Source organism: Heterocephalus glaber, unplaced genomic scaffold (assembly GCF_053883595.1).
Source record: "Heterocephalus glaber isolate CG9 unplaced genomic scaffold, H.glaber_assembly_v1.0 deba00001555, whole genome shotgun sequence".
NCBI lineage: Eukaryota > Metazoa > Chordata > Mammalia > Rodentia > Bathyergidae > Heterocephalus > Heterocephalus glaber.
In genome coordinates this window covers 8,074,251-8,100,487 of record NW_028258346.1, presented here as the reverse complement: position 1 = coordinate 8,100,487, position 26,237 = coordinate 8,074,251, and the positions used below count along the sequence as shown (strand labels likewise).

The following is a 26,237-nucleotide window of genomic DNA, read 5'->3' as shown; positions in this document are numbered from 1 at the left end:
TGGTAGGTGGCCACTTCACCAGTTCCTGGGTTTCTCCATCAAGCTTTCCTAATTTTCCAATGGAAAAGACCCTCTTCTGCTGCAGTTACTCTGGGTTGGTTTCCATGCTACAGCGCTTACCAGTTGCTAGACTTACTTTGCCTGAGTCTCATTTTTCTTTTCAGTAAAATGGTTGCAGAAATTTTACCTATTCACAGTGTTTGTACTGCTTAAAATTCTAGAGAAGTGAAAGTTATTTTTGAAACTAACAATAGAAAACGCTCACTGCTGACTATGCCTTGAGACTAGTTCTAAATGCTTCACTTAGATACTAGCTCTTTTTGATGATATCATTGTGAAGAAGGTACTCTCATTATCTCCATTTTACAAATGTTGAAACTCAAGCAATACTTACTAATGGTAAAACTAGGATTTCAATCAATGAAGAATCTCTTGTTCCTTGTCTTCCTAAAAAGGTAACTGTTTCCTATTCCTCACATGAGAAGGGCTGAATAAAGATGATCATGCTTTCTCTTGCAAAAATGAACTGATTGGGTTCTCAGCATTTGGCTAAGGCATCATATGTCACAAATTTCTCTTAATCACTAATCTACCTAATGATTCTAATGGTTCTACTGGTATACTTCCTGTGTACAACGCCAAATGTCCTGTGTAAGGCAACTTCGTGTTTCATGTTTCCTCACTGGGAAAAACCCAGTTGAGTGAGTTTCAAGCATTTGTTTACAAGTGACATTTGCTAGTGCCTTTGTACAGAATCAAAATACCACCATGCTTTGCAAGGAGGACATTTAACATCTCTGACTGTCCCGTCTAAAATGATACCTCCTCTACTTTAGAACTTCATTATCCCTCTTAGTCTCCTGATTTTTCTCCTCAATCTTATGTCACAATTTTATATAGTGTATATATTTATTGCTTTATTTCTTTTTCTTCCTTCCCCTTAGAATATAATTTCCATGGGACAGAGATCTTTGTCTTGCTCATTCATTGCTGTGTTTCCAAGGTTGAAGAATGCTTGGAACATTTAAGCAAATATTTGACACATTTTTGTAGAATGAATGAATGAATTTGTCGTACATACGTATAAGAAAGAGAGTTCCCTTTTGTGGGGCATGTATAGTCTACTTTATTCTAATTTTAGTATATGTGCTGCCAAAGCGAGCACATAGTCTACTGGATTCTAATTAGCACACTATTTAGCATGTCTGAGATACTAATACTGTTGCAAGTGCGTGAGGGTGTGCAAGAACAGTGTTGCTCTCAGAGGCTTTGGATTAGATGACAGGATCAGACTTCTTGCTGTTGCACTGTTTAGGGGGTGACGTGAGTGAGCTCCATGTTTCTAAATCTCAGAACCCTTATCTTTAAAAGTGATAGGATAATGTGCACCTGTGTCACAGCTGCAAATGAGATGAAGCATGAAAATCCCATAGCACTATGCCTGGCACACAATGACATTACTTATCACAAAGGCGACATGACTGACGCCTGAACAAATGGAGCAGGCTGTTTTCTAGGTGACTTTCTTAGAAACAAGATCAGACAAGCAGCCTTGTTCATGATATTAGCCGAAGATTCTAAAATCTAAGCTGGAATGTTTAAGCAATGATTCTTGAACTGGGATGAGAAGATGTTGAGAAAAAATTTGAAGAATCACTTGCGGGAATTCTCAACAATCTCCACGCTCTTGACAGTCCGCAGTTTTGCTTCACATTTATCTTTGCTTCTTTTTATAGAAAAAGACACATAGTATCTTAGTCATGTGGAACTGGCACCTGTTCATATTGTATCTCGCTCCTTTTTACTTCCCCTTTAGAATTTGTGTTGTAATCTGGCTCTGCTGCTGAGGGGACAGTGCCTGTGCCTCACTGGTTTGGTAACAAATTTACAATATGCTACTAAGATATAACATTTTCAGATCTTTATGAGACTAGAAACATAGCAACAATGTAAAATATTGGCTACTTACTCTACAAGAAAATAACTTCTCATTCCAGACGCTTTTGTGCATAACATTTTCCCTAGCACTACTATATAACAATTTACCAGAATATTTTACTACCGGATACAGATACTTCTAGTTCTTTTTCAGGGAAAATGGTGTTTGTGAATTTTATGCTTACTAATAATCATCTTCAAGCTGTTTTGTGACAAATACTCAGTGTTTTGGAAAGAATATTTTATATTTCTTATTGTTACAAAATAACTTGATTTTCTGTTCTTAACTTTTGAGATTATGTTGGGTCATTGTAGCTGAAGCAGAAAGGTGACCTTCCTGAATGAATAGGATTAAAAGCTTTACTCTGTAACTCTTTAAAAGACAGAAAAAATATCTGACAGTGAACTTATACTTAGGTATCAGTTCCCAAAGAGTAATGTACCTTCCTTAAATGTTACCATGACCTTCTTAATGAGCACTAAAGTTACTTGAGATAATTCATTTTCTCATAGGCCCAAAGTTAATGTCTTTTGACTATTATGACTATCAAAATATAATGTGGACACGAGGTTTCTTCTGTTGACTAAGTGTTCATGACTTAAAAAATAAACAATATTTCTCAACCTTTTGGCTAAGATCAAGTGTTAAAAATTAAAAAGAAACATCAAGATTGATTTCTTCCTTGTGGTAGGTATATATATATGCATATTTGTCTATTTTTAAATAATATATTGTCACAGTAGGGGCAATGAACCTGGTGAGGTTTAATAATATCTCTCGGTTAATTAGTCTGAAGAAGTGGATGAAGTTGAGGAGGCGCCCGCAACAGAAATTTACTCATTAGCTTGAAAGCCCTGGTCCATAGCAGCACCTTTCCAGCTGTCTGAGCTGTGAGTGGTTGACACAAACTCCTTAAGATTGCAGAGCTCCCCTCGGGAATAAGCAAGCATCCTGTGTGATGCTGAAGTGTGAGAGTGGGTGCCTTTATATTCTCAGGTCTTTGGGAGGCATGAAGCATTTTAAAAATTAAAGAAAATGCCTTCTCATTTGTCAAGCACTCCTCATTGTGTTGACCCTGTTGATCAAAAACATTTTCACCTCATGATACCTCATTCCTTGAGGAGTAGCAAAGTCAGGTCCAGAACTCTGGCACAAATGAAGTGTTATGTTTGTCCCAAGGTTAATTGCTTCTAGGTGTATTTCCAGAATTCTTCAAAGATAAAATGGAAAGAACCAAGATATTTGAGTGGAAGGAAAAAGAAATTGTGACTACCAGACAGGTATGTCATCTGGGGATCTGATAAAGCAGAAGCATGGCTCAGGATTGTGGGGAAGGAGTTATTTTCCATCAGCTGGTCTTGCTTGCAGTGTTTTTGAGCATAGGATTTTTGAGACACTTGGTTTCTGTTGATTGGGAGCCAGCACTTCAGACAGAATGTCTTAGTAAGTGAGGAGACCCCTGCTCTGTGGTAAGACATGCAGTGCAATCTGTTCTGGCCTTTGTCGTAAGATCCTGGCCTCGGTGAAGGAGGATCAAGTGCTCCCTGTGAAACTGTACTCGTCATGGATGGGCCACACGCTACAGCAGAAAACAACCTTGAGGACCACACTAGCTGGCTGTTGGTCACTGAAGTGGCTCATTAAATATGGTTTATTGGGAATGAGTCCCAGAAAAGACATATTGGGAAATGTTCAGATGCCACTCAGAAACTCAGATTCTCTCTAATTCACCACCTTGCCAGTTTGGTTTTCCTAAGCATGAATGTCACATAATTCTGTTATCATTCTACACAGCACCTACTTTTCCCACTTCCCACAATAGACAGCCACTCCTCTACTAGTGCCCCTGTTCCCTTCCATCCACCTAGCCTTCTTCATTAATGGCTTTGTTTTATAGCCCATGAAAAAGTAGAGGCCAGCTTGTAAGAACTTCCTGTTTTGCGCACTATAAACTAAAATTGATCTTCAGGCATGATTGTTCTGATCTCTTTTTCCTGTGTCACACTCATCCCTTCTTTTATTCACTTATTTACTCATTTACTTATTTGACACATTTATGGGATATTTCTATGTTCAAGACACTGCTCTGGGTTGCTGTCTAGTTTTCCCCCATACATCATTCAGCAAGTCTATGTGATCTAATTTATGAAAATTGCACTCACAACATTTATCAAGGCCTTTTAGGGTGTTTTCTAGTCCTTACCATTACCATTTTCTATTGACCACTTGTGGATATAGTCTCCTCCTTGAGCTCCTGGGCCTCTGTTTTCTCCTGGTTTCTCTGCTCCTTCTCTGGCTGTTGCTTCTCTATTAAACAGACTCTTCATTCCCTTCTCCCTCGAGTTCTGCCACTCCAAGATTTCTTTTCTCTTCCACAAAATTTCCTTCAGTGATTGCATCTATTCTGCTGTCATCAACAAATCAGTTTATTCTGAGCTGTAAATCTATGTTTCTAATTGTACCATTTTAATTTGTAGACACTTTAGACACAACATGGGCAAAAGTGAATGTGTTCTCCCCTCTGAAGTCTGTTCTGTACACATTGTCCTCTTTTAGGTAAATTCCACTATCCAATCAAGAATAGCAAGAGCTAACATTTATTATTTCTAGGTACCAGGCATTGTGAGGTACATTTTTGTACTAAATCCTAACTACTTTGGCAGATAGATACTATCATTGTCAGCATTGTTACTGATAGGTACATGTACCAATTCTCCAAGATGAATGTGATCATATCATACTACAAATATGTACTAATAAAATTTTTTAAAAAATAAAGCTATGCAAACTGAGGCTCAAGGCTATAAATGAACTTGTTTATATCACATAGTTGGCCCAACACTTATTCTTATCCCTGGGAAAAAGATTCCAGAATTCAGACTCTTAACTTTCTCTCTCAGTGGTTCCAGCGCCACCTTTGACTCCTTTGTTTGTCTCCCATTTTCTCTCTATTCATGCCAAGTCTGTTGGTTCTGCTCCAGTTTTATCAGTGCCCTCCTATTCTCTCTGTCATTCACCTGATTAAATTAGGCCTTTGCAGGTAGACTTTTGCCTGCATTGAAGATCAAAAGATTTTCCTCAAGCCTCGATTTGATTACAGTATTTCTGGCCTTGCACTTTTCCAGTGACTTTCTGTAGGCTTTAGAATCTTTTCCTAATGTTTCATTACACTAGAAAGTGACCTTATTTCCTGGTCCCTGGTTCCCTCATTCTCATCCTTTGCTGCCCAGTCTTAAGGAGGTAGGGGCAGTCTCTGGACTGACTGAATCCTTCCTGGATTTCTGCTTCTCACCCATATAGATGCACTGAAAAAAATCACCTTCCTCCTCCTCATCACCTACAAGGTGTCTCTTCATTCACAAGGCTTAGTTTAGGAGTCCTAGTTTCCAGAAAACAATTCAGCTGCCTACCTCGTCCTAAGCCACTCATGTGCTTTTTCTTCTTACTAAAATGTTTATTCCTTGATTGCTTTAATTATCATTATACTTTTTCTGTTAGACTGAATTTCTTGTGGGTAGAAACTTTGTCTTACTCATTTTTATATACTGGTGCCTCACACAATGCCTGGCATAACTGGTTTTCAAAGAAATCATAGGTTAAACAGTACAAATGTCTTGAATTTTTACATCTGTTCCTTACTTCCCTATTTTCCTCTCCCATGTAAGAGACTATCATAGTTTAAGTAGACCGTGTTTAATCCACCACTGTACACTGCAGTCGGTTTATATGAAAACATTTATTTGATCACTCTTAATTTATTCAGAAAGTTATCTAATTGGTTCTTAAAGAAACCCCTGGAGATCTATCCCAGCACGTTATAATCTTTAGTTAAATATTTCTCATATAAACGTACCCTGAAACTGAGCCTTTTTCCATTTGTCCTGGTAAGACAGAAAATGCATCAGTGTCCTTTTCTCCCACCCTCTCTCATGCAAATTTTATGCCTGTGTAATCTTTCAAATGTTTGCCAAAAGAAAAAATCTGCCATCAAGTTGAACATCTGTCAGAGGAAGTGTGGCGTAGTGTCAGTCCTGCACACAGGTAGGCGTTTGAGTCACCTGACTTTGTAAACAACCTTCAAAAACGCCTAGAGCACTGCATTTGCCTGGCCTCTGGCCTCTGTGGTCCTCACCTTCTCCGCTGAGTCACTTGCAGAAAATATGCTGAGTTCACCCATAGTCATAAATTCCCATAGAACTCAAGCAACAGCATCTCAGAAGGGAGAGGCATAGGATGTTTGCTTACTTCCAGCTACTGTAGTGTCAAGTCAGGGCAGTCTATCCCAGGAGATGACCAGAAGTCATCAGAAGTCATCACCAGAAGTCAAGTAAGAAAGGTTGCAGTATTTTCCTTTCCAAAATGTTATCTATTTCTATTTCAACTCATTATGGTTGGCAAGTGTTTGACATTATTCATTCTATTTCTTGCATCTGTTTTTGGCCTTGTTTAATTGTTCAAAGCTAGCTTAAGTTTATTCAAATTCTTCTCATGTCTCACAGCTCTGAAGTGCTGAGTTTGACTCAAGTGGCCAGGCCATGACTTCTGCTTTAGATAAATTTATTTAGTCTATTAACTTTTTCCCTGGCTCATTCTTTCTTCTCTACTTTCCCTCTCAACTGGGAACATCCACCAACACTCTGTCTTTGCCTCCCGAGCCATGCTCTGAGAGACAGAGAAATAGTCTTTTGATTTTTAGCAAAGTCTCCCATCCTCTTTTAGTTTCCTAAATGTAGCATTCTTCTAGTCCTCCATTTTTGTCAGTTTCTCTTTCTCTCCTTTTCAGCACAATTCTAGTCATGTCTCCTTTCCTTTATTCTACTGATTTCCAGATCCTCATAGCTGATGGTAATATTCACTTGTAAACAAATATTTCCGACTGATACATACAATTTCTCATTTAAAGTGGAACATTTCTGACAGTATTTTTAATATCTCTCCTCAATATTTCTTTTAATAATTTCATCACTTTTAGTCTCCTGGAATTAGTCTTCAGAGTCATATTTAATTCTTCTATTTTCTTTCTCCTTTATATCTAGGCTTTACTAGTTTAGTCACATGGCAGTATGGTTGTAGGCACCATGATGCATAAAAATAAATGGGATGATGTTTCTGTCACTGTGAAATGCAGTCTTATGGGAAAGGCAAATATGTGATCAAATTATTAATAACCATATGGTAGGCTGCACAGATAAAGAACAGAGTGCTACAAATGGAAAGAAGGAACACCACACCCTACCACTGGAGGCCCAAAAGTCTGTTCTGAGAGATGAACTACTAGAGGATAGATTGGAAGTAAAAGATCCAATAAGGGGCTACAGAATGCTTAAGACGGTAGGGCCGGGGGAGCAAACACACTGGCTGGGAAGTGTGATGCAGTGGGGGCTGGGAAAGTAATCGGGGAGTAGATCATACATGTCCCAGTGGATCACAATAATGGCTTGGGGTTTCAGGATATAAGAAATGAACATACTCGGGTAGCATAGTGATGGCATCAAGCTCGCATTTATGTGATTCTATCCACACACTTGAAGATGAATTACAGGGGGGAATTGAGAGGCAGGGAGATTGGTTAGGAAGCGTCTGGAAGTTTGGCAGGGAAGAGCTTCTGCCTACAGTCCAGAGAGGAAATGAAGCTGAACTGGGACAACAGCCAAAGCAAAGACAGGTTGGATGTGGGAGAGATTGCAAAAGACAGAATTTCAGGCATAATCACTTGAGAAGAGCAGGGAGTTTTGCAAGTGGCATTTAAGGGATGAAAAGAGGGAATGGATCATGGTTTGGCAAGTGATCACCAAGGGATTATTTGGAAGGGAGACTCTGAGGGCGAAGTGTCCACAATTTGTAGAGTATGATTTTCAGTGACATTGTTCCCTAGGAACTGAGGCAGGTCCTGGTGGGGAGATTATGCTTGATTTTTTGGTTGCCTTGATCCAACCTCAGCCTGTATGTCTCCAAATTCATTTCCCATGTTGCCTTGAAATGAACATTTGGTGCATATGTGTCTCCATTCCTCAGACAGAACATGTTTAACAATTTCTTATTGATAACACTGTCTTTTCCTTCTATTTCTTCCCTTTATCTGAAATGTCCTCTCTTCTCTCATTCTCTTTAACTAACTTCTTTTTTCCTCCACATCTCTTTCATGCTTCCAGCTCCAAGAAATTTTCTTTAACTTTTACTAATCTCATCTTTATTTAATGTTTTTCTTATTTTTCTGGTTGGTACCATGTAAGCTCTGAAGCAGGAGCAATGGGTTCAAGTTCTTGATCATGACAACTAACTGTGTGATCTAAGGTAGGTTACTCAGCATCCCTGTGCATCCAAATGCTCTTCTGTGGTTAGTTACTACCTCCCACGATGAGCGTGAGGATTGGCTGAGTGAGTTCATGTAAAGCACTTGACTAGTGCAAGATACATAGTAAAAAGCCATGATGTCTAGCTTTTGTCATATATGTGGCTTGGTATGGTACTTACTGCACTTTTCTCTGAGCACGTAGTAGGAGTCGAGAAGTAGGCACCAATCTGATTGCATTAATATGCTGTTACATACCAGGAAGATCTACCTCTACCATAACAGCTAAGCTTCGTCTTCTTCTGAAAAGTAATACTGGCCTATATTTTTGATAGTTCATGGATAAAGAATGAATGAATTACACTTAAAATATCATATGTAATTTAGATATTTAATGAATGTTTCAGCACTAACTGTGTACTACCATTTCCTCACAGCAACCATATGAAAATTATTTGCATTCCTTTATACATAGGAAAAAATCGAAGAACTAAGAAGTGAAACAATTTATGCAGAGTAATAAAGATAGCAAGCTGAAGAGCTAGAACCTGAACTTGTGCTTTGTTTGACTTGAGTTCATACTTACTTGCCTACCGATGTCTGGCTAACCCTTGGGACCTGTTGATTGAAATGCAGCCTAAGCTGGGAGCCTGAACTAAACATTGTGGAACAGTGTGGATGTCAACAGTGGGGAGGGTTTTACACATAGGGAGAAATTGCAAGAGCAGAGTTGCAGGTATAACTGAGCTTGGCTTGTGTGGTAGATTCTCAGGTGATATTTTGAATCTATGGGGAAGGAATACATGTAGGCAAAGTTTCTCTTCCACTTGTATTCTGTACCATGCTCAATAATGCCATCGCCTGCCCCAGCCAAAAATCAGGGATTTGCTTTAGGAATTTTATTTCTCTGCCTCGTTATTAAATCCTACTGATTTTGCTGTCTAAACACATCTCATCTACTTCCCTTCCTGCTACTCCTACTACCACACCTGAACTTGGGCTTGCCTTTATTCTTTCCTGGACTCTAGCATCCTCATTCCTGTTTTCCTGGTTCCTGTTGGCTCCATCATACAATTTTAAGAGCAACATTCTCAAAACTCAAGATCCATTTGCTACTGTCCTTATGGAAGGCCTCCAGTGGTTCCCCAGTGCCACAAAGCTGAGAATAGGAATATTGAGCGGGCATGCAGTGCTGTCCATGGTCTTAGTATGGGCTCAGCTCCGTTACTTAAGTGACAGCTTCCACTAGTATAAAGGGCTGTGTTTTTCATGTTGGTCGGCAAGCATTTACTTATTCTTTAAGAGCAGTGTTTCCTACTGAGGCCTTGCTCTCCAGCCATAGTACAGTAATCAGTCCTTGATTATTGCATTTTCTGTACACTGTCGAGCTTAGCCTCATGTTTCTACGAGGTTGTTTTTATTTAATATGAATCTTTGGTGTTTTACTGTAGGTTTATAAGGTAGTGACTATTATTGGCTCTTCACAATAGTGCCTGATATGAAATGGGTGCTCAATAAATGTTTATTAACGTCAAAAGAAAATGGATGAGCAAAGAGAAAGAAAAGGATAATGTTTTACAAGGTTTTGAAAGCTATTCAGAGAAGCTTGGCGAGATGTTTTTTTTGAAAGATGATATAAGCAAATTGTATTAGGAAAATTATTCACATGGGAGCACTTGGATTTATTATCATTTTTATTTCTCTACTAAGATCATTTATCCCTGGGTTGCTATTGTTCTTCTGTTCTGCCCTTTATGTCCAAAGCAGCTTCCTCCTTCTCAAGGAGGGGATATGGAATGCTCACAGGAAAGAGAACTGGATTTTGTATAACAAAGTCAATTATTACTTGAGCTTATTGCATGTCTAAATCAGCCTGTCCTGTGCAGAAAGAAAAATCTCCCTAAAAGTTTTTATCTGCTAATTTAATCATTGTCAAACTGGTTAGCTGCACTTTGGTTATTTTGGAATGCAAAAGACATTTGTTAATACACAAGGGCATTTTAATTAAAGTTTGAGAAGGATATGTCACAAACATAAAGTATTTTTCAGGGGGCAAAACAGAATGTTGGAGTTGGGTGAGTCTCTAAGTATGGTTGCATATGCTCTTTTATACTATTATATATTTATATGAATGATATAACCACACAAGCAGAAGTGTGCTGGTAAATATTTAACAATCATTTTCCCACAAAAAGAAAGAGCTTTAGATACCATATTTGTTGATTTCTGCGGCATAAGTACTTCAACCACGGACAGTTTTAAGGAACTGTTGTGATGTCACTGAATGCAGAATTGGGAAAAGGGACTGCCAAGCTGTTTTGCAAAGCCTGTGCTCTTAGGCTGCAACATAACACCGTGAACATACACTTTGATAGACAAGCTCAGTGCTGAGGGTGCTGGGAATACAGGGTCCTACTGTAAGGGATGCTAGTGGGCTAGGAAGACAGACAAGCAAGCAGTTATGGCACGAAAGAATTACTAAACCAGAAATATATGCAAAGTACTATAAATGCATGGGAAAACACTGTATATGTATAGGTAGGTAGGTAGGTAGGGCATCAATTGTACAAATCTTCCTGAGAAGTTCAGGGACGGCTTGATGGGGTGCATGGGGCATTATTTGATTTGAAACTTGAAAGAAAATTGAGAGTTTTCCAGAACTCTAGTATATTCAGAGAACTACAAGTAATTTAATATTGCTGAAGCATAATGTGTAAGTTGAGAGAGCCATGAGAGATGAGCTGAAAATGTAGGGAAGGGACAAAATCTTATTTGTATGATAAGGAGTTTAAACTCTAGGCATTAGAGAACTCCAAAAAGGATTGTTATAATATATCTCTGTGTTAGAGAGATCCCCGAGTCAGCGATGTGCAGAATAATTTGTAGGCAGAGTTGACTGGGAGCCAAAGAGGCTGGTAAGTTGGGCACTGAAGTAGGCAGTAAGAGGTGGTGAACTAGGACAGTGGAAGTTCAGGTGGAAAAATAGGTCAGCTAGGAGAGTTACCCCCTGGAATCACTAGAAGTTGGCTATTAGATTTGGGAAAAGGGAATAATTAGAGAAAAAGGAAACTGGAAGGTCTCCTAAGTTTCTGGTCAGGAAACAGAGTAGGAAGGACCGAAGTAGAAGTTATAAAGGAAAATAATGAGCTTAATTTTAGACATATTAAAATTAATTTAATTACATGTGATCCAAAAATCAATTGCACAGATGGATTAAGAGATATCTTTTCTAGAGCTGTATATGGGAGACTCATAGGTGGTAGATGTAAGCACAGGTCTAGAATAAAGTACCTAGAACAACCTGGTAGGATTGGAAGGAGAGGCTGAGCAGGTGTAGCGGGAACCAGTGTAACTGAGATTTCCTTCACCGAACAATCCCCTTCCACAGCTTACTTCAGCCATACTAGACTATCCTCCGTGAACATGCCCAGTTTTCTCTCACCTACTCCTCCTTTCCATTGGATTGTCTTGCTTTCTCCCTGTCTTCTTGGTGCTGTTCTCACACATTCAACTCACCTCTACCAGTACAGCTCAAATAGCAGGTGTTCCATCAAGCTCCTCCATTTTCCTTCTCTCCTCGCCCCTGCTGGGTCCTCTTTTCTAAAACACAGTGATGTGCTCAGTGATATTCATGGATCTCCTTGGAGGTGAAGTGTCTGTCTTCATATAACCCTGCAGCCTGCACACCTTGGATAGTGCTAGGTACTTTTGGGGGTGTGAGTGAATGTTTAACGACATTACAGAAAATGCTGAACATCAATGAGCTACCATGAAACTTTGCTCTATGCCAAACCAGCTCCGGATTTACAACTTTCCCCTAATTTGTTAAAAAAGAAAAAAGATAGAGGAGACTAAGGACATAGTTATAGTAGTGGCTTTCACTTGTCTGGAGCTTGAGATGTCTACATTTTGAAGAATTCATGAGATGCTTTACAAAAAAGTATAAAGTAGTTTTTCATGTTCAAGGTTAAATGATTTTGAGAGTTATTTTTTATGTGGCCAAATTGAGAATTCTGTAGGAGTGCATGTTTCCTTTTTTGTAGGCATATAAGAAAATTAATTTTTCTCTGCTGGTGAAACTATGGCTCAAAGCATCAAAACTAAAATTGGGAATAAACAAGGTATATGCATCTAGGACAAAGGACACAAAGCATGTAACTACAGAGGATTACCATGTAGTTGATTTATGGGTTATGTAATATGTCTTTCCTTCTACAGGATGTGAATCAGAAAATAGAAAGGTATTCTTTAGTAATAAAAATAAAATGGCACATTTAATTGCTTTTGTGCTAAGTGACAAATTATACTCCCCCCTCAACTTAAAGATCTTCACAGTATTAAGCATATGGTTAAAGCTAAACAATTGGAACAAAAAACAATTACAAATAGATAGATCTGTAAAATCAATGCTAGTAAACTAGAGTAAAACAACTCTAGTAAACTCTAATTTAGGCCTATTGCTCAAGAGTTAGTACAGTATTTTACTCTACCTTGTGAGGGTCATCATTGACTAAGCTGACCAGGGAGAAGGATGGCTGTGTTGAGCAGAGCTTCTCTAGGATGTAGGTAAAGTTAGCAATTCCACAAATCACACACCGCAAAGGACTCTATGCTCCGAATAACAACCCGACTACCTGACACTCGACCAAGTATACCTCTTTCTCCTAATGTGTTAAAGATTTCTTTCGCCCTTTCAATGCAAATAGTGTCAGGGGCAGGAGTTGGAGGGAAGCAGAAGGACAAGAGAGAGGCCACATCAAAAGCATTTCCTTATTTGAGTGCTTCAGTTTTTCCCCCATCACATCTTATGACTTGGAATCAAGAGGGCTCCTAGGTAGATGAGGGTGGCTGAGAATCATGGGAGGGAGAGAAAAGAACCTGATTGGGCAGGCAGCAAGACAGCAAGTATGGGATTTTGTCTGAAGCATCGCACTGATGTTGATTTCAGCAACAACTTCATGAGGTAATTGTTTTACCCATCTCAATGATGAGAAAACTGAGGTTCAAAGAACCTAATTCAGTTCTAATCACTTTCTTTTTCTTTGAGAAAATTAATTTGAACATTGTGTGTGGAAAAGCATGCAGCAAAATATATACTTTTTAACTATAACTATATATACATTTATATATACATTTTAACTAAAATAACTATTTTAACTATAACATATGTAATGTTTAACTACAATTATATACATTTTAATTATAATTTATCTGTGTTTTCCATAATGTAAGTGACTTTTTAAACCACTATCATCAGCAGCACCACCAAAAGTCATGTATTGCTTTCAAAAGCAAAGTTGCTTTTGTTTCTTAAACTACCTGCATTCTTTCTAGTAGAGTAGAAGACTTTTAACCATTTTTATGGAAACAAAGACTGATATTTTTAAGGCTTGATTAGTCACATAAAATACATAACAAAAACTCTTGTGTCTATTAGGACTTGATTTCACAGTTTTCCTACTAGTTGTGCTGCTAAGAAAAGAAAAAGATGTTATAATGACTCCACTGAAAATAAAACTGGTAGCCTATAATATTCTGTATGCCCTTGAATCTTGTGGAAAGCAAATATTTGAATTGAATATGTTTATTGCTATTTTTACCTTTTATCAAGAGGTTCAAGTGTTTCTGTGCTTCCAAAATACTAAAAAATCCAATCGATTACAGAGAAGTACATAGTCAATGATAGAGATGCTTTATTTACACAATGCTGAGGACCTGAACTGAGTGACTGAGGGGCATTTTTTGGCATTGTGTATATGGAGCTGAAATGTAATAAATGTGATAATTTAAATGGTACTGCCTCAAAATCAAAACAACCCATTGTAAGGCAAAAGACTGAGTCAATCGGGTGGTCCTTCTGTCTACACAATTTCAAGCCACAAATTTGAGTAACTTATTTCATTGAATTTACTTGATATTAAGGTAGTTTCCTAAAATAATTGAAACTGAATAATAGCAAGAAATTTTATCCTCAATCTTTTGGACAGGGTGATAAGTTAAAAATAAAACAAGCAAACAAAAACCTTGGATTTGTCCATTACAGATAAATGCTCTTTTATTTCCTTTTTAAAATGTAGTTCCTTTAGGCTACGCACATTTGACTTTAATCATCTGGATAGAAAGACCTGGCCAAGGTGAGTATTTATTAAAATGTAAATTAAGCTTGCCTCAAAGAAAAAAATGCAGGGAAAAATATTAAAATAAAAGTCCTTGTGTTATAGAAGGGAGAGGTTTGGCCTTTATGAAAATTTAAGAAAAGGAAAAGCCAGATCGTGGGTTACTAATTTTGGGCAAAACTGACTTTCTTTCATACCTGTCATTCCCACGCACCAAGATACCACCAGAGAACCTGGTGCCATATTGAATTGCTCTCTCTTCATCTTTCATATTTAATATGTTCACATTATACTGATTCTTTCTCAGAAATGTCTCTCTGGTTTAAAGCCTAATTTAGATTTTCCAAATGCAACACCTTACTGCTTCATTCTTTTGTTTGTTTGTTTGTTTTTGATTCTGGGGATCGAACTCGGGACCTTGCACTTGCAGGCAGGTGCTGGAATCACTGAGCTAAATCCCTGGGCCCCTTACTGCTTATTTCTGTATCACTACCAAAGCTTCCACAGAGGTCTTTCTGCCACCAATCCCTCGATCTTCCGATCTGCAGACCTACAGCTGTCAGATTTCTCATCACCAAACACCACTTTCATGATTGCTGTTTCCTCGTCACTACTCACATTCTTCGGTGCTTTTACATTAAGTTCAAAATTCCTTTTCCAAAGCTATGAGTGGCAGTTCACACCTGTAATTCCAGCACTCTGGGAGGCTGAGGCAGAAGGATCACGAGCCTGGGAAACTTAGAGACTTTTAGAGACCCTATGTCAAAATAAAACAAAATTTAAAAGGGGGCAGAGATGTAGCTCAAGTGTGAAGGCTATAGGTTCAATTCCCCATACAGCAAAAGAAAAAGGAAAAGAATCCTTCACCTAGGATTCTCTGTGGTGTTCTCTCCCTCCCTCTCTCTCTCTCCCTCTTCTCTCTCTGTCTCTCTCTTTCTCTCTCACACACACAATCAACCCCAATCTTATTTTTACTACTCTCTTTCATCAAGTCTTCTCTTATCCTCCTAGCCCCATACTTTTCCTTCTCTTCTCTAAGCTTCTATCTCATCTAAAATTAAGATTACAGAGCAGGTTCCTTAAATGCACTTCTGTTAATCCATGTTGTCCCGTGTGTCTCACTGAGGTGCTACTGGTGTCTGTCACAGGACCCTTCCTCCCTATGTGGGCATCCTGCTTTCCTGGATGCTGACAACAATGTTACTGTGACAACTCTGAATGTTTTGATTACCAAATGCCCTGAAAAGTTCCTCAGAGAAGTTACTATACCATACACACATAGGTTTAACAAATAATCTTTGTTTAAATAGCAAATATACTTTAAGAACAAATCTATGGCTCCTTCACAATTGTCAGGATAGTTAACAAACTACAAAAGAAACAACTAGTGCTCAGGTGAGAAGCACCACCTCACTTTAGGTGTCTTTCTGAGGATTTTTCACTGGACCTTCACACTCATCCTGAGTGTTGCCACTGATCTCGTTTGCTACATAAAGAAGCTAAGGCTCAGAAAGTTCTTATTATTCAAAGTCAGACAGCTTGATTGGAACCTTGGCATTTTAACTTGGGGTTCTCTGAAGCCAAATCTTTGCCCTTTTCTTCTATCACATGGGCTCCACAGACAGTTTATCTATAACAGCTTTGAAATAACAGGGTAAACATGTAACATAGTTAGCAATTTAAAGAACACTATTAAGGGTGATAGGTGGTAATGACTGTAACTGAAAGAAAGGATATAGGCCAGACAAACAATTTTTAGACTTTGTATCAAGAATACAAATTGGAGTCTAATGAGTAAATTCACTCACTGACCTTTCTTGCTGCAGTATTAAGTGAAGTTTGATCTCTAATTGAAATGTACATTCTTTACTCTCTTATTGCATTTGTTAATGTGTGTCTTGGCAGATGGTCAGCAGATTTCTGTATAATTCCATTAATCAGGTTTTGAGTAAAAGATGGCTAAATATGCCTCGTATTAGGTAGCATTGCTAGATCCAAAGCAACAGGAATCTAAGCTAGTAAGAGCTGCTCACTTCTTCCCTTCTATGATCTGGGTATCTGGAATTACAATGTTGTATGAAGCAAGTATCACAGTATCATGTAAAATACTGCATATGTTTCTTTTTGGTTAGAGTTCATTATTTATTTCATGCATATCTAAAACATCTTCATTTTAGTAGTTTATTCAAATGTGTGTCCAAATATATCTTCAGTTACAATTCTTCACTTATCAGCTATCTAGAGTTTAGGAAGTAATAGTGTGAATGACCCAAATGCATACTTTAAACAGTACAATCAGATTATACCTATGCACATAAAATAAGCTGTATTTACTTCTGGAAAAGAGAGAGAGATATAGAGAAAATTCAAGCCATTTGAAAGAAACAAGATTGTTGATTTCAAGTTTTTTCTTTAAACTTGGAGAATAAATGTTTACTGTTTATTATGTTCAACAAAAAAGGAAAGGGAACTGGAAACTAAGTTCATAAATTAGCTTCAAACAATAGTGTAAATACAGTAAATGTATACATGATATAAAAGCATTTTGTTCTTATAAATATTTACTATAAGGAAATTGTACTTCATTCATTAATAAAACCATAACTTTATGGGCATTCAGGTATCTGAAAGAAATGTTTAGTTATGCTTAGCTGGAAAAGGAGACATTTAAAAATTAATCTTTTTTTTACAACAAACTGAACTTTCCCCCCTTTTATTAGAGCATTTCCCAAGCAAAGTGCATTTTTAGCTTCTGCATGCTGGGTTACCCTGTAGGTAGCTAAAGGACAGAGTGAAAAAATCTTCCCTCAAGAAGATGAACAAAAATATGTCCAGGTGCATCTTTCAAATATGTGTCTCAGTTGTAAGTACCCATAGAATAGCAGGAAAAGTTTCACTATTTTTGACTATTTATGCTCAAACTTTCCTGGTAACCCCCTTGTGCAAAAGGGTTCTTAAAGATAATCCTGTGCCATACCATAGGATTTTTCTATATGGAAGTCAGAAATGGTCTCAGTGTTCTGATAACATTGTCAGAGAGGCACAAACATTTTAAAGGTGAATTTCTGGAGTTTCTGTTTACAGCTGCTTATATCTTAATAGCACCTGAACTCATACCTGCAGAGGAGGTACTATCAAATTTTCCCCACCTATTTTTAGGTCTCCAGTTGCTTTGGAGATGGATTTTATATGTAAAGCAGAAGCTTAGGCTATAACACATTTGCATGATTATATTTTGGTTTTGCCATCAGCTAAGTAGGACAAAGCTGATCCTATCGCACAAGGAACTCTATCCCGCATTTCCTCTATTGACTCGGAGGTTCAGCTTACCTGCTTCCTTGAAGACACAGTGCTGTTGAAACATCTATTGGAGGTATTTAAATTCACATTCTTGTTCTGGTGGGTTGAGTCATTTTTCAGTGTCTTACCAGAGTTTTCTTTAGGGTCTGAAGGAATGGGATTTAAGAAGAGGATTCTAGCTATGAATCCATAGAGGACAGTGGCCAGGATCATTGGCACAACATAAAACACACCAAAGTCCATCAAATAAATAGGTGAGTAGTAATTCCTGGAGATCTTGTAGCCACAAGACACCACAGTAGCATCTTTGTAGGTGCTAATGTTGAGATCCAGCAAGAAGAACCAGAGCATACAATAAATGGATGTGAAAGCCCAGACAAAGATGATGATCTTTTTGGCTCTGGAAAATGTGCAGAGAAACTGGGCTTTGATGGGGTGACAGATTGCTATGTACCTTTCAATGGTAAAGGCTGTTATTGAACAAGAGGATGCATTAATTCCCAAGTACTGAAGGTAAGTAATGCAGAGGCAGCCAACATAGCCATAGACCCAGGAACCATAGATGCTGTCTGTAATGTTGGGGAGACCCGCAGCCACCAGGACCATGAGGTCAGCCACTGCTAGACTCACCAGGTAGCAGTTTGTGGGGGTCCTCATGTGCTTGGTTCTCAGGACCACCAAGACTACCATGATGTTTCCCACGATGCCCAGACCACAAATAATGAGTACAAGTAAGATGGTGACCACTTGGTATTCGAGGGTCACCACTGCTCGTGGCTGGAGCTGGGTTTGGTTCAGTTCTCCGGCTGTCTCGTTTTCCATCCTTAGTGGTTGAACTTTCTCTGAAACAGTGACCTCTTAAAACATCTTCTGCTCCGTGCCCACTTCGATCACAGCGGATCTACTCTCTGTGGAAGATTGTGCACATACTCATTCACAGTGTCACCATTCCCGATCAAGTCACCAGCACAGGTAACTCTCACTTCCTCCCCTTCCACTTCTGATTTTTTCAAGTAACATAAGACTCCTGTGTACTTTCGAAAACTACTTTTATTGCAACTCTAGTGTAGGATAGAGTAACTCCTTTGACCAGCTCCCGTTAAGAGGGACTAGTTCTTCTTAAGGGAGAAAAATGCTTGAAAGAAACAGAAAAAGCTCCTTGTTTTGAAATAGTGCCTAGCTGAGAAAAACTAAATAATATGTGCTAGCAGAAAAATAAATACAAAGAAACCTTTCAGATGCTCTAGAAAAGTGTAATAAAGAAGAAAAGGGTACTGGGGGAAAGCCAAAAGGTTCAGTGGTCAAGGTTCATAGGAATTTAGCTATTGCTTCCTCTGCTCTCAGACAGTGAGATCTCTTTGGTATAAAATATCAAGCTCTTGCACCTACATTTCCCTGTCCCCTCTCTCCCCCATACCCAACAAAAAGCAATTTTCTTTCTTACCTTGTCTGCTGTCGAGCTGCTTGCTTTTCTGGGCAGATGAAGTGGTAAGAGGTCCAAGTTTCCAATGCTGCAGAAAATCTCTGCTACTCTGACAGGGAGGCCACTTAGCAGCGTTCAGTCTTTCGAACTGCAGCTCCTCTAAACCTCACAGCCCTTTTTAACTGACAGACCAGACAGCCGCAGCAGCAGCAGGAGCAGCAGGAGCAGCAGGAGCAGCAGCAGCAGCAGCAGCAACAGTAGGAGCAGCAGCAGCAGGAGCAGGAGCAGCAAGAGCAGCAACGAGGCTGTCAAATCATAGATCTTCCCCTAAGGAGAGCACACACGCGCGCTCTCTCCCCACACAGACACACATCCACGCACGCTCACTCTCCTCACAAGTGCCAGTCCGTCCTGACTGATTAACAGTCTTCTCCCTCTGAAGGACTCACTTTTAATGGATTGCTGATACCATCTCCGTGTGGGAGGCTGAAACCACAAGCGAGGGGTCTAGGGGCAGTTAGTCTTGTGGTCGCTGCCAGTCCAAGTTTGGCAGGAACTCCAGGACCTGAGCTGCCCTGCAACACATTGCCCCTCCTTGCCTAACAAGATTTGGAGGATAGCAAAACCTTCTCAGTCTAGGCACAGCCCTTAGAGCTTGACATATCTGTTCGTGCTGAAATCAACTTCCTTCTGTACTATGGAAACCTCGAGAATGTTCCCCCAGTTAGCCTATAAAATCAGCTCTCTCCTCTCACGCTATATGAATGGAAAGTGAGTTAAGATTGATTTTAAGCCATTGCAACTGTCATCTTCCAAGTCTTGTAAAAATATTTGTTTAAAAATACAGACTTGAGCTAAGAACATTGACTGAAACTTGCACTTGATCTGTGAAGTTTGTTTTTCAACTGTGATTGTCTAATTGATCGCTCTGGGTGTCTTTCCCCTTTTCTCCATTCTATGGATTCTATGGACCACCAGCCATGTGCGTATAAATCAGCCAGCAATGGTTTGTGTCAGTGTTTTCCTAGGTGGAAAAGTCATCTGGTGGAATTCTAGTCCAGTGCCTCTCTGGCACTACACATCTAAAATAAAATTTTATAGAACTTTTTTAGAAAAGTACTCTTCAACTTGATTTTTTAAAATTTCTCTAAAGTAGCCAAATCTATACATTTTTTATGAAGCTCAGAAAATATGTCTCTCTTCTCTGCACAACAACTGAATAGAACAGCTGATAATGTTTGTCCACTTTTATCTTATTAACTGACTGTGGTAAATAGCCCCTAGCTACATTTCCGGTATGATGAACTGACTCTCTATTTTAACAAGTTCAGATGCTCTTCCTTCTGCATAGACAGGACCATAGGGATATCAAAATATGCCCAAGGTCAGATAACAATGGTTGAGGGTGAAGTTATGAATTATACTCAATGCCTTCTACCCTCTGAATCACTGAGGAATCCTTGAGTATCCATTTCTTCTTCCAAATCAGCTGTCCTTAAAAGTAATGACCCATAAGCCACATTCAAACTTCACATATGTATTGTTTGCACTGCACAAAATAGGCTCAAGCATGATTTAAAATCATTAGATTATTTTTTACCAAAGTCCCTAGAAAAACAATGGAGGGCACCAGCCAAATACAAATTTTTTATCCTGTCTAGAATTTTTGTTTGCTCCTCCAATTGGTTTAGTAGACTAGACAACAGACACCTATTTATCTCTCCTTCTCTGGTCTAGAGGATAGCGATTATTCTGAAAAGTTTATTTCTACTGAGAATGAAGGCATTGCTTGCCTACTCCACCCCACTATCTCAACTCAACATATCTCTTGCAAAGTCCTACTTCACAAGGCATATCCCTTCCCAGGCATTCCAATCAAGCCTCCTACGTAGTATGGCATAACTACTCTACTATTTATCTTTACTCTAATAAAGAGGAGAAGACTGAACCTCTACAATGGTGTCTAGTTTTAAAAATTTACCTCTGCTCCATTCTTTAACATTTTACTCAATCAATATTATCTGTCTCTATTAGTTTAATGAGTTAGGCTCCTACTATGTGCCAGGCAGCTAGTACACAAAATTTTGTTTTCCCCTTCAAGTAGATCATAGTGTATTGGGAGAAGCAGACATACAGTTGCAGTAAGATATGCACTAAAAACCACACACATTCAGGAGATTTGGTCATGAAGGAAAGGCACTTGAGGGAGGTGGGGACAGTGGACTAAGGGACCAGGGAAGGCTTCCAAGGCAAAATAACATCTGAGAACAGTCTTGAAGAAAGCCTAGCTCTCTTTTGATAGGTGGGGAGAGTAAAAACATTCTGATTGGAGGTGATAAGATACACAAAGGCTGAGCTGCAGCAGAAGGCAAGCATCTGGGGGCTAGGGGGTGATTTTATGACCCTGTTTGGCTGTGAGGAGGGAGCTGTGTTGAAAATGCTATCTGATAGCTAGCAAGAAGCCCTCCCCTGTGCTGTGACTCATGCTCTGCTTGGCTCCTCCTCTTCTCTCTTAGCCTGTTCTGTCTGATCTGGAGAGACCACGCTTCTGACTTGACCTCCCCTGACTTGTCTGCTCTCTGGTCCTGCATGATCTCAAGCAACTTCATGCTCTGTGTGAAGTCACGTTTAATAAGTAACTGATTTCTTAAAGGGGGTTTTTTGCTTCTAAATCTCAATTAGTATTTAACACCTGCTCCTTATGTACAAAAACTACATGAAAAAGGTAAAATTAATAATCCTTACATTTGGATTGAGATTTTTTTGCCCCACAACGATATCTTAAATTCTAATCAACTTCGTTCTTTATATTTTTTGAGTACTTTTGACTAGAGAGAAATGCCACCTTTAAAAATAGTTCTGGGTATTTGATTTGAAAAGAAAGTGGACAAGGACCAGGGATTTAGCTCAGTGGTTCCAGTGCCTGCCTCGCAAGTGCAAGGTCTGGAGTTCGATCCCCAGTACCAAAAAAGAAAAAAAAAAAAGAATGAATAAATCACTGCTAAAACAGTATACATGGATGGCAAGCCCAAAACATGCATGCACTTCTGAAATCCACTTTCTAGTGCTGCTCCCCTGACCTTATGCCTTTGGCCACACCTTTTCACCCATGTGCCCCTTGGCTGGCATCGAGAAGGAACATTGGACTTCACTGGGTCCTTTGTAAAAATGTCTTTGGACTCCTGGCTGAGACTTTCTTTATTCTGGTCTGGCTTCAGACTTGCTCCTTAAGCTTGCAGAAAGACTTAGAACTTCTGCTCATGCCTCTTTGCGTTTCCAATTAGATGGCTTACTCATGATACATGGTTTTCCCTGTCATGGTCACACCCAAGAAACCATGCATTTGGCCAAAACTCTGTTCCTGAGACCCACTGGCTGACATCTCACACCAGTTGGATAGCCTGGATCTATATAAGAGCATCTCCAAAGAGCCTCCTCCTTACCTCTGGAAGTGGATTCAGCTAACTAGGGAGTAAGTAGCTCTCCATTAGTTGTCACAAATCCATTAACAGTAAGATGATTATTTATTTATATGACCAACATTTTCTACACTTTAGCATGCATCCATCTTACTACACCCAGATTCCTGCCTGTACCCCCAGTTTTATGTTCCTGTAGAGGTAGGATGGAAGTGTTCTTGCTGTTGCTGCTGTACCACATTCTGAGTACAGGGATCCCCTCAGTGGGAGACTGGAACCTGAAGACAGTATCCGACAAAACCTATTAAATAAGGGCACAGGGGACCAGAACTCTTGGAGTTAAGGAGGGGTTTATTGGTAATATTCTTCTTTTATACATTTTTCTGTAGGATACATCAATTATTAACAGTTTACAATGCTAGTCAACTAACAACCAGTTATATCTGCGAGTACATAAAGCATCTAAAGAACCATCTATGCTCCTTTAATCTTAGTGCATCTTATCTGAATCATCCTGGCTACTTAAAGCTTCTAAAAAGTTAGCTATTCTTATCTAGTCTTATACCAAGCAAATATTTGAGAGTCTCAAGGGACCACAGTGGAACGAACACTGTAGGAGCGACAAACTTCTTCTGAAGTTATCTTTAACTTCTCTATCTGGGCCTGCCACAGACATCAGGACAATCTGCCTTCCTAAGTCTGTCCGAGGGCCCGAGAACTTCTCATATCCTCCACAGAGTAGCAGGGTGTTTACTACATAATCTGGCTCGGTGGTTCTGGTAGGGTCATGGGAAGCAATGAGGAATCAGAATCGCTTAGAGAAAGTTTCAAAAACCTATAGATCAGCCTCACTCTCCTACATATTTTAGGTATAGGGGTGTTTCCTGGGACCAGGACCTGAGAAAGAGATGGGAACTCTGGACAAAAGCAATTGACTTGATCTCCTATCTGTACTTCACTCCCTGTTGTTAATTACTGGCTTGGCTTAGCAAGTGAGGAATTGTCAGAAAAGAGTGCTCACTACAGTCAAGTGGCCTTGGGGTCAAGGAGAGTTCCTGATAGCTTAGCTTCTAAACTTCAGAACATCTGCCTAGGGCAACGGTTTGCAAGATCCAGGCCAAGTTGAGTAGAGGGCAAAATTTAAGGGCTACCAAAAACTTCAGTAATCAAGACAATCAATATTTTGATGCAATACATTTTAAACATGAAATTTAATTCAAAAGTATGATGAATAAAATATCAAAATTTTAAATAAAGATAGAAACAAGATTATGACTTTGTTTCAGCTACAGGTGTGCGGTACTGGTCCTTTACTTAAAATTTTGATGTTTTGTCTATAACATATAATTTTTCATTCAAATTTGATTTTTAAAAATATTGTATTAAAACATTACCTTTATTACTAAGGGTTTTGGGGGGAGGAAATCCCTTAAATTTTTTGCTGTTACTTACTTTAGTCTATTTCAAACTTTCTTATCTCTGGCTAAATTTCAGAATCATCTAGAATTTTTAAAACTGTAGATACCTGCGGTCTATTCGTACTTGATTAGCCAGGAAGTGAAGCCATGGCCTTGCTATTCATAATGATGGTTGAGAACTACTGAACTATGACAGCAAAATGTGTTGTCTAGAGATGAGAAATTGGAGCTATGTGATAGTCCAGGAATCTGTGAGAGGGTCAGGGGATGATACAAACGGGATGCAAGTAACTTGCCATGATTCACAAAGGTTACAGCATCGAAAAACTATAGCAGCTGAAAGCACTGACACAGACCGGTTTCTGGGAGAAATTGTTTAAAACGATGCAGGTTTGAGGCAGGCTGAATGTGGTGCCATGTATCAAATTATGATTCATATGCTAAAACCATGGTAAAATGTTAGTTACCGGAATTGAAATGTAAGGTTTGCATTCTAGAGATGGAAAATGTCAATGCAGGATTTAATGATGAGTCACTGAGATACTAGAGGAAGGATCCTTAAATCTCCTCTCTTCAGGTACAGGCTCTGTTACAGACCCTGGAGGAGAAGGCATCTGGCAGACTTTATAGGAAAAATGTCAAAATCCATCTTTGCTAAAATTTAGATGTTAGCCAGAGAAAATTGCCTGGCTTTTTTTTTTTTTTGCCTGGCTTTTGATCAATAAATAAAAATACTTTATGTAATGGGATTAGGAAGTTGTGTTTTTTGCTTATTGGAAAAGTCATGAAATTTCCCTACCATACATACTTTTACATTGCCTAGTGTCCATATTTCTGGAGAAAGTAGGATCTTAAATTTAAAAACAAATTACAGGACTGGAGATGGCTAAGTGGTAGAGTGTTTGCCTAGCTTGTGCAAGGCCCTGAGTTCAATTCCCTGTACCACCCCCTCAATAACCAGGCACAGGAAGTGTCCGTGGAAATGCTCCACGCAGACACAACACCTCGGTCCCTGTGCAGTCTGTACAGTTGGTCTTCTGGTCAGAGGAATGCCATGTTTAGGAAGGGTTAGCACTGTCCATGACAGTTTCCCCAAAGTGTCACTTGATTTGACCTACACAAAAGACAAACTTGTCTAACTTCTGAGCTTATATTTACTTTGGTTTATTGCACATTTTATGTTTGAAAAAATGTGTGTAATTTCAAAAAGTTACTGTAATGAAGCCATTGGAAAATTTTATTTTTTAACTGATCATTATTTATGATTTAACTGATTATTTACTCTGGCTTCAAGGACTCTCAAACTAATTCAAATTTATATTTTTACATAAATAATTGTGTAAATATTTATCAGTAAAATGTTCTTCCTTTTTCTAAATCAGTCAATATACTGACCTTTGTTTGCTCTTTTGTTCTTGTTTATAGATATGCTTGTGTTTATTATTTGTTTACATATGTGCATCTTTTAAAAAATAGTTTTGATAAGGTGCAAGTTGAATAGAACAAAAAAAGCATTCATTCAGGGATTTAGCTCAGTGGTTCCACTGCCTACCTCGCAAGCACAAGGACCCAAGTTCGATCCCCAGTACCAAAAAAAAAAAGAATATAAAGAGATATGGGGATTTAGCTCAGTGGCACTGCACCTGCCCCGCAAGTGCAAGGCCCTGGATTCAATCCCCAGTACCAAAAAAAGAGAAGTGTATAAATCTTTGTAGCCTTGTCACAATTAAGAAAATTTCTGTCATCCTGAAATAGCTCTTATGTCCCTTTCCAGTCTGTTGTCTACCCTGAACAACTCTGTTCAGCTTTCTATCTCTTGATTATATTTGTTTTTGAGGAGTTTTATGTAAGTGAAGTTACACAATATGTATTCTTATGTGTCTGGCTTATCTAATATTTTTGCAAGATAAGTAGTTTGCCCTTTATTATTATTGCATAGTATTCCATTGTATGTATATGTATATATGGATATATCGTATTATGTTCATCCATTTAGCTGTTGGTGGACATTTGCATATTTTTTCTGGTTGTGTTTCTTTCAGGTTTTTAAAAGACTGAAACCTACATTAATAAAACTATTCTACCTACTATAAGATCAAAAATATTAAAATTAAATGCTAGTGTAGGACAAATTTTTGGCTCTTGAAATCTTTATAGTAGTTTTCTGTAAAACAAGATGTTTCTGAAATACTTTACTATATTCTCCTCTTAAACCTTTCTGTCTGCTCGGAAAGGGAAAGCCGCTGTGAAAAAGAATGTCAGGAAAGAAGTGCGGTGGCTGAATTAGGAGACAGCGTTACAAAGTGCTTTCTCACCTGCAGCGTAAAGGT

General features: G+C 38.8%; 1 protein-coding gene and 1 long non-coding RNA gene across 2 annotated transcripts in view; one reads left to right on the top strand and one right to left on the bottom strand.

Moving 5' to 3' along the window:
* Trhr (thyrotropin releasing hormone receptor) overlaps positions 1–19,262 on the bottom strand; it is a 60,848-nt gene extending 41,586 nt beyond the window's left edge. The window contains exons 1-2 of the mRNA XM_004850174.3: positions 19,092–19,262; positions 17,678–18,555 (exon numbers count right to left, since the gene is read on the bottom strand). Coding sequence (XP_004850231.1) covers positions 17,678–18,469 — 792 coding nt within the window. The 5' untranslated portion in view covers positions 18,470–18,555; positions 19,092–19,262. The remainder of the gene's footprint in view (positions 1–17,677; positions 18,556–19,091) is intronic.
* On the top strand, positions 17,470–20,186 carry LOC110350343 (uncharacterized). Its single transcript, XR_002396841.2, has 4 exons — positions 17,470–17,720; positions 17,791–17,901; positions 18,499–18,619; positions 19,260–20,186. It is a non-coding gene; the product is annotated as an uncharacterized LOC110350343 (long non-coding RNA).
* The last annotated feature ends 6,051 nt before the right edge of the window (positions 20,187–26,237 follow it).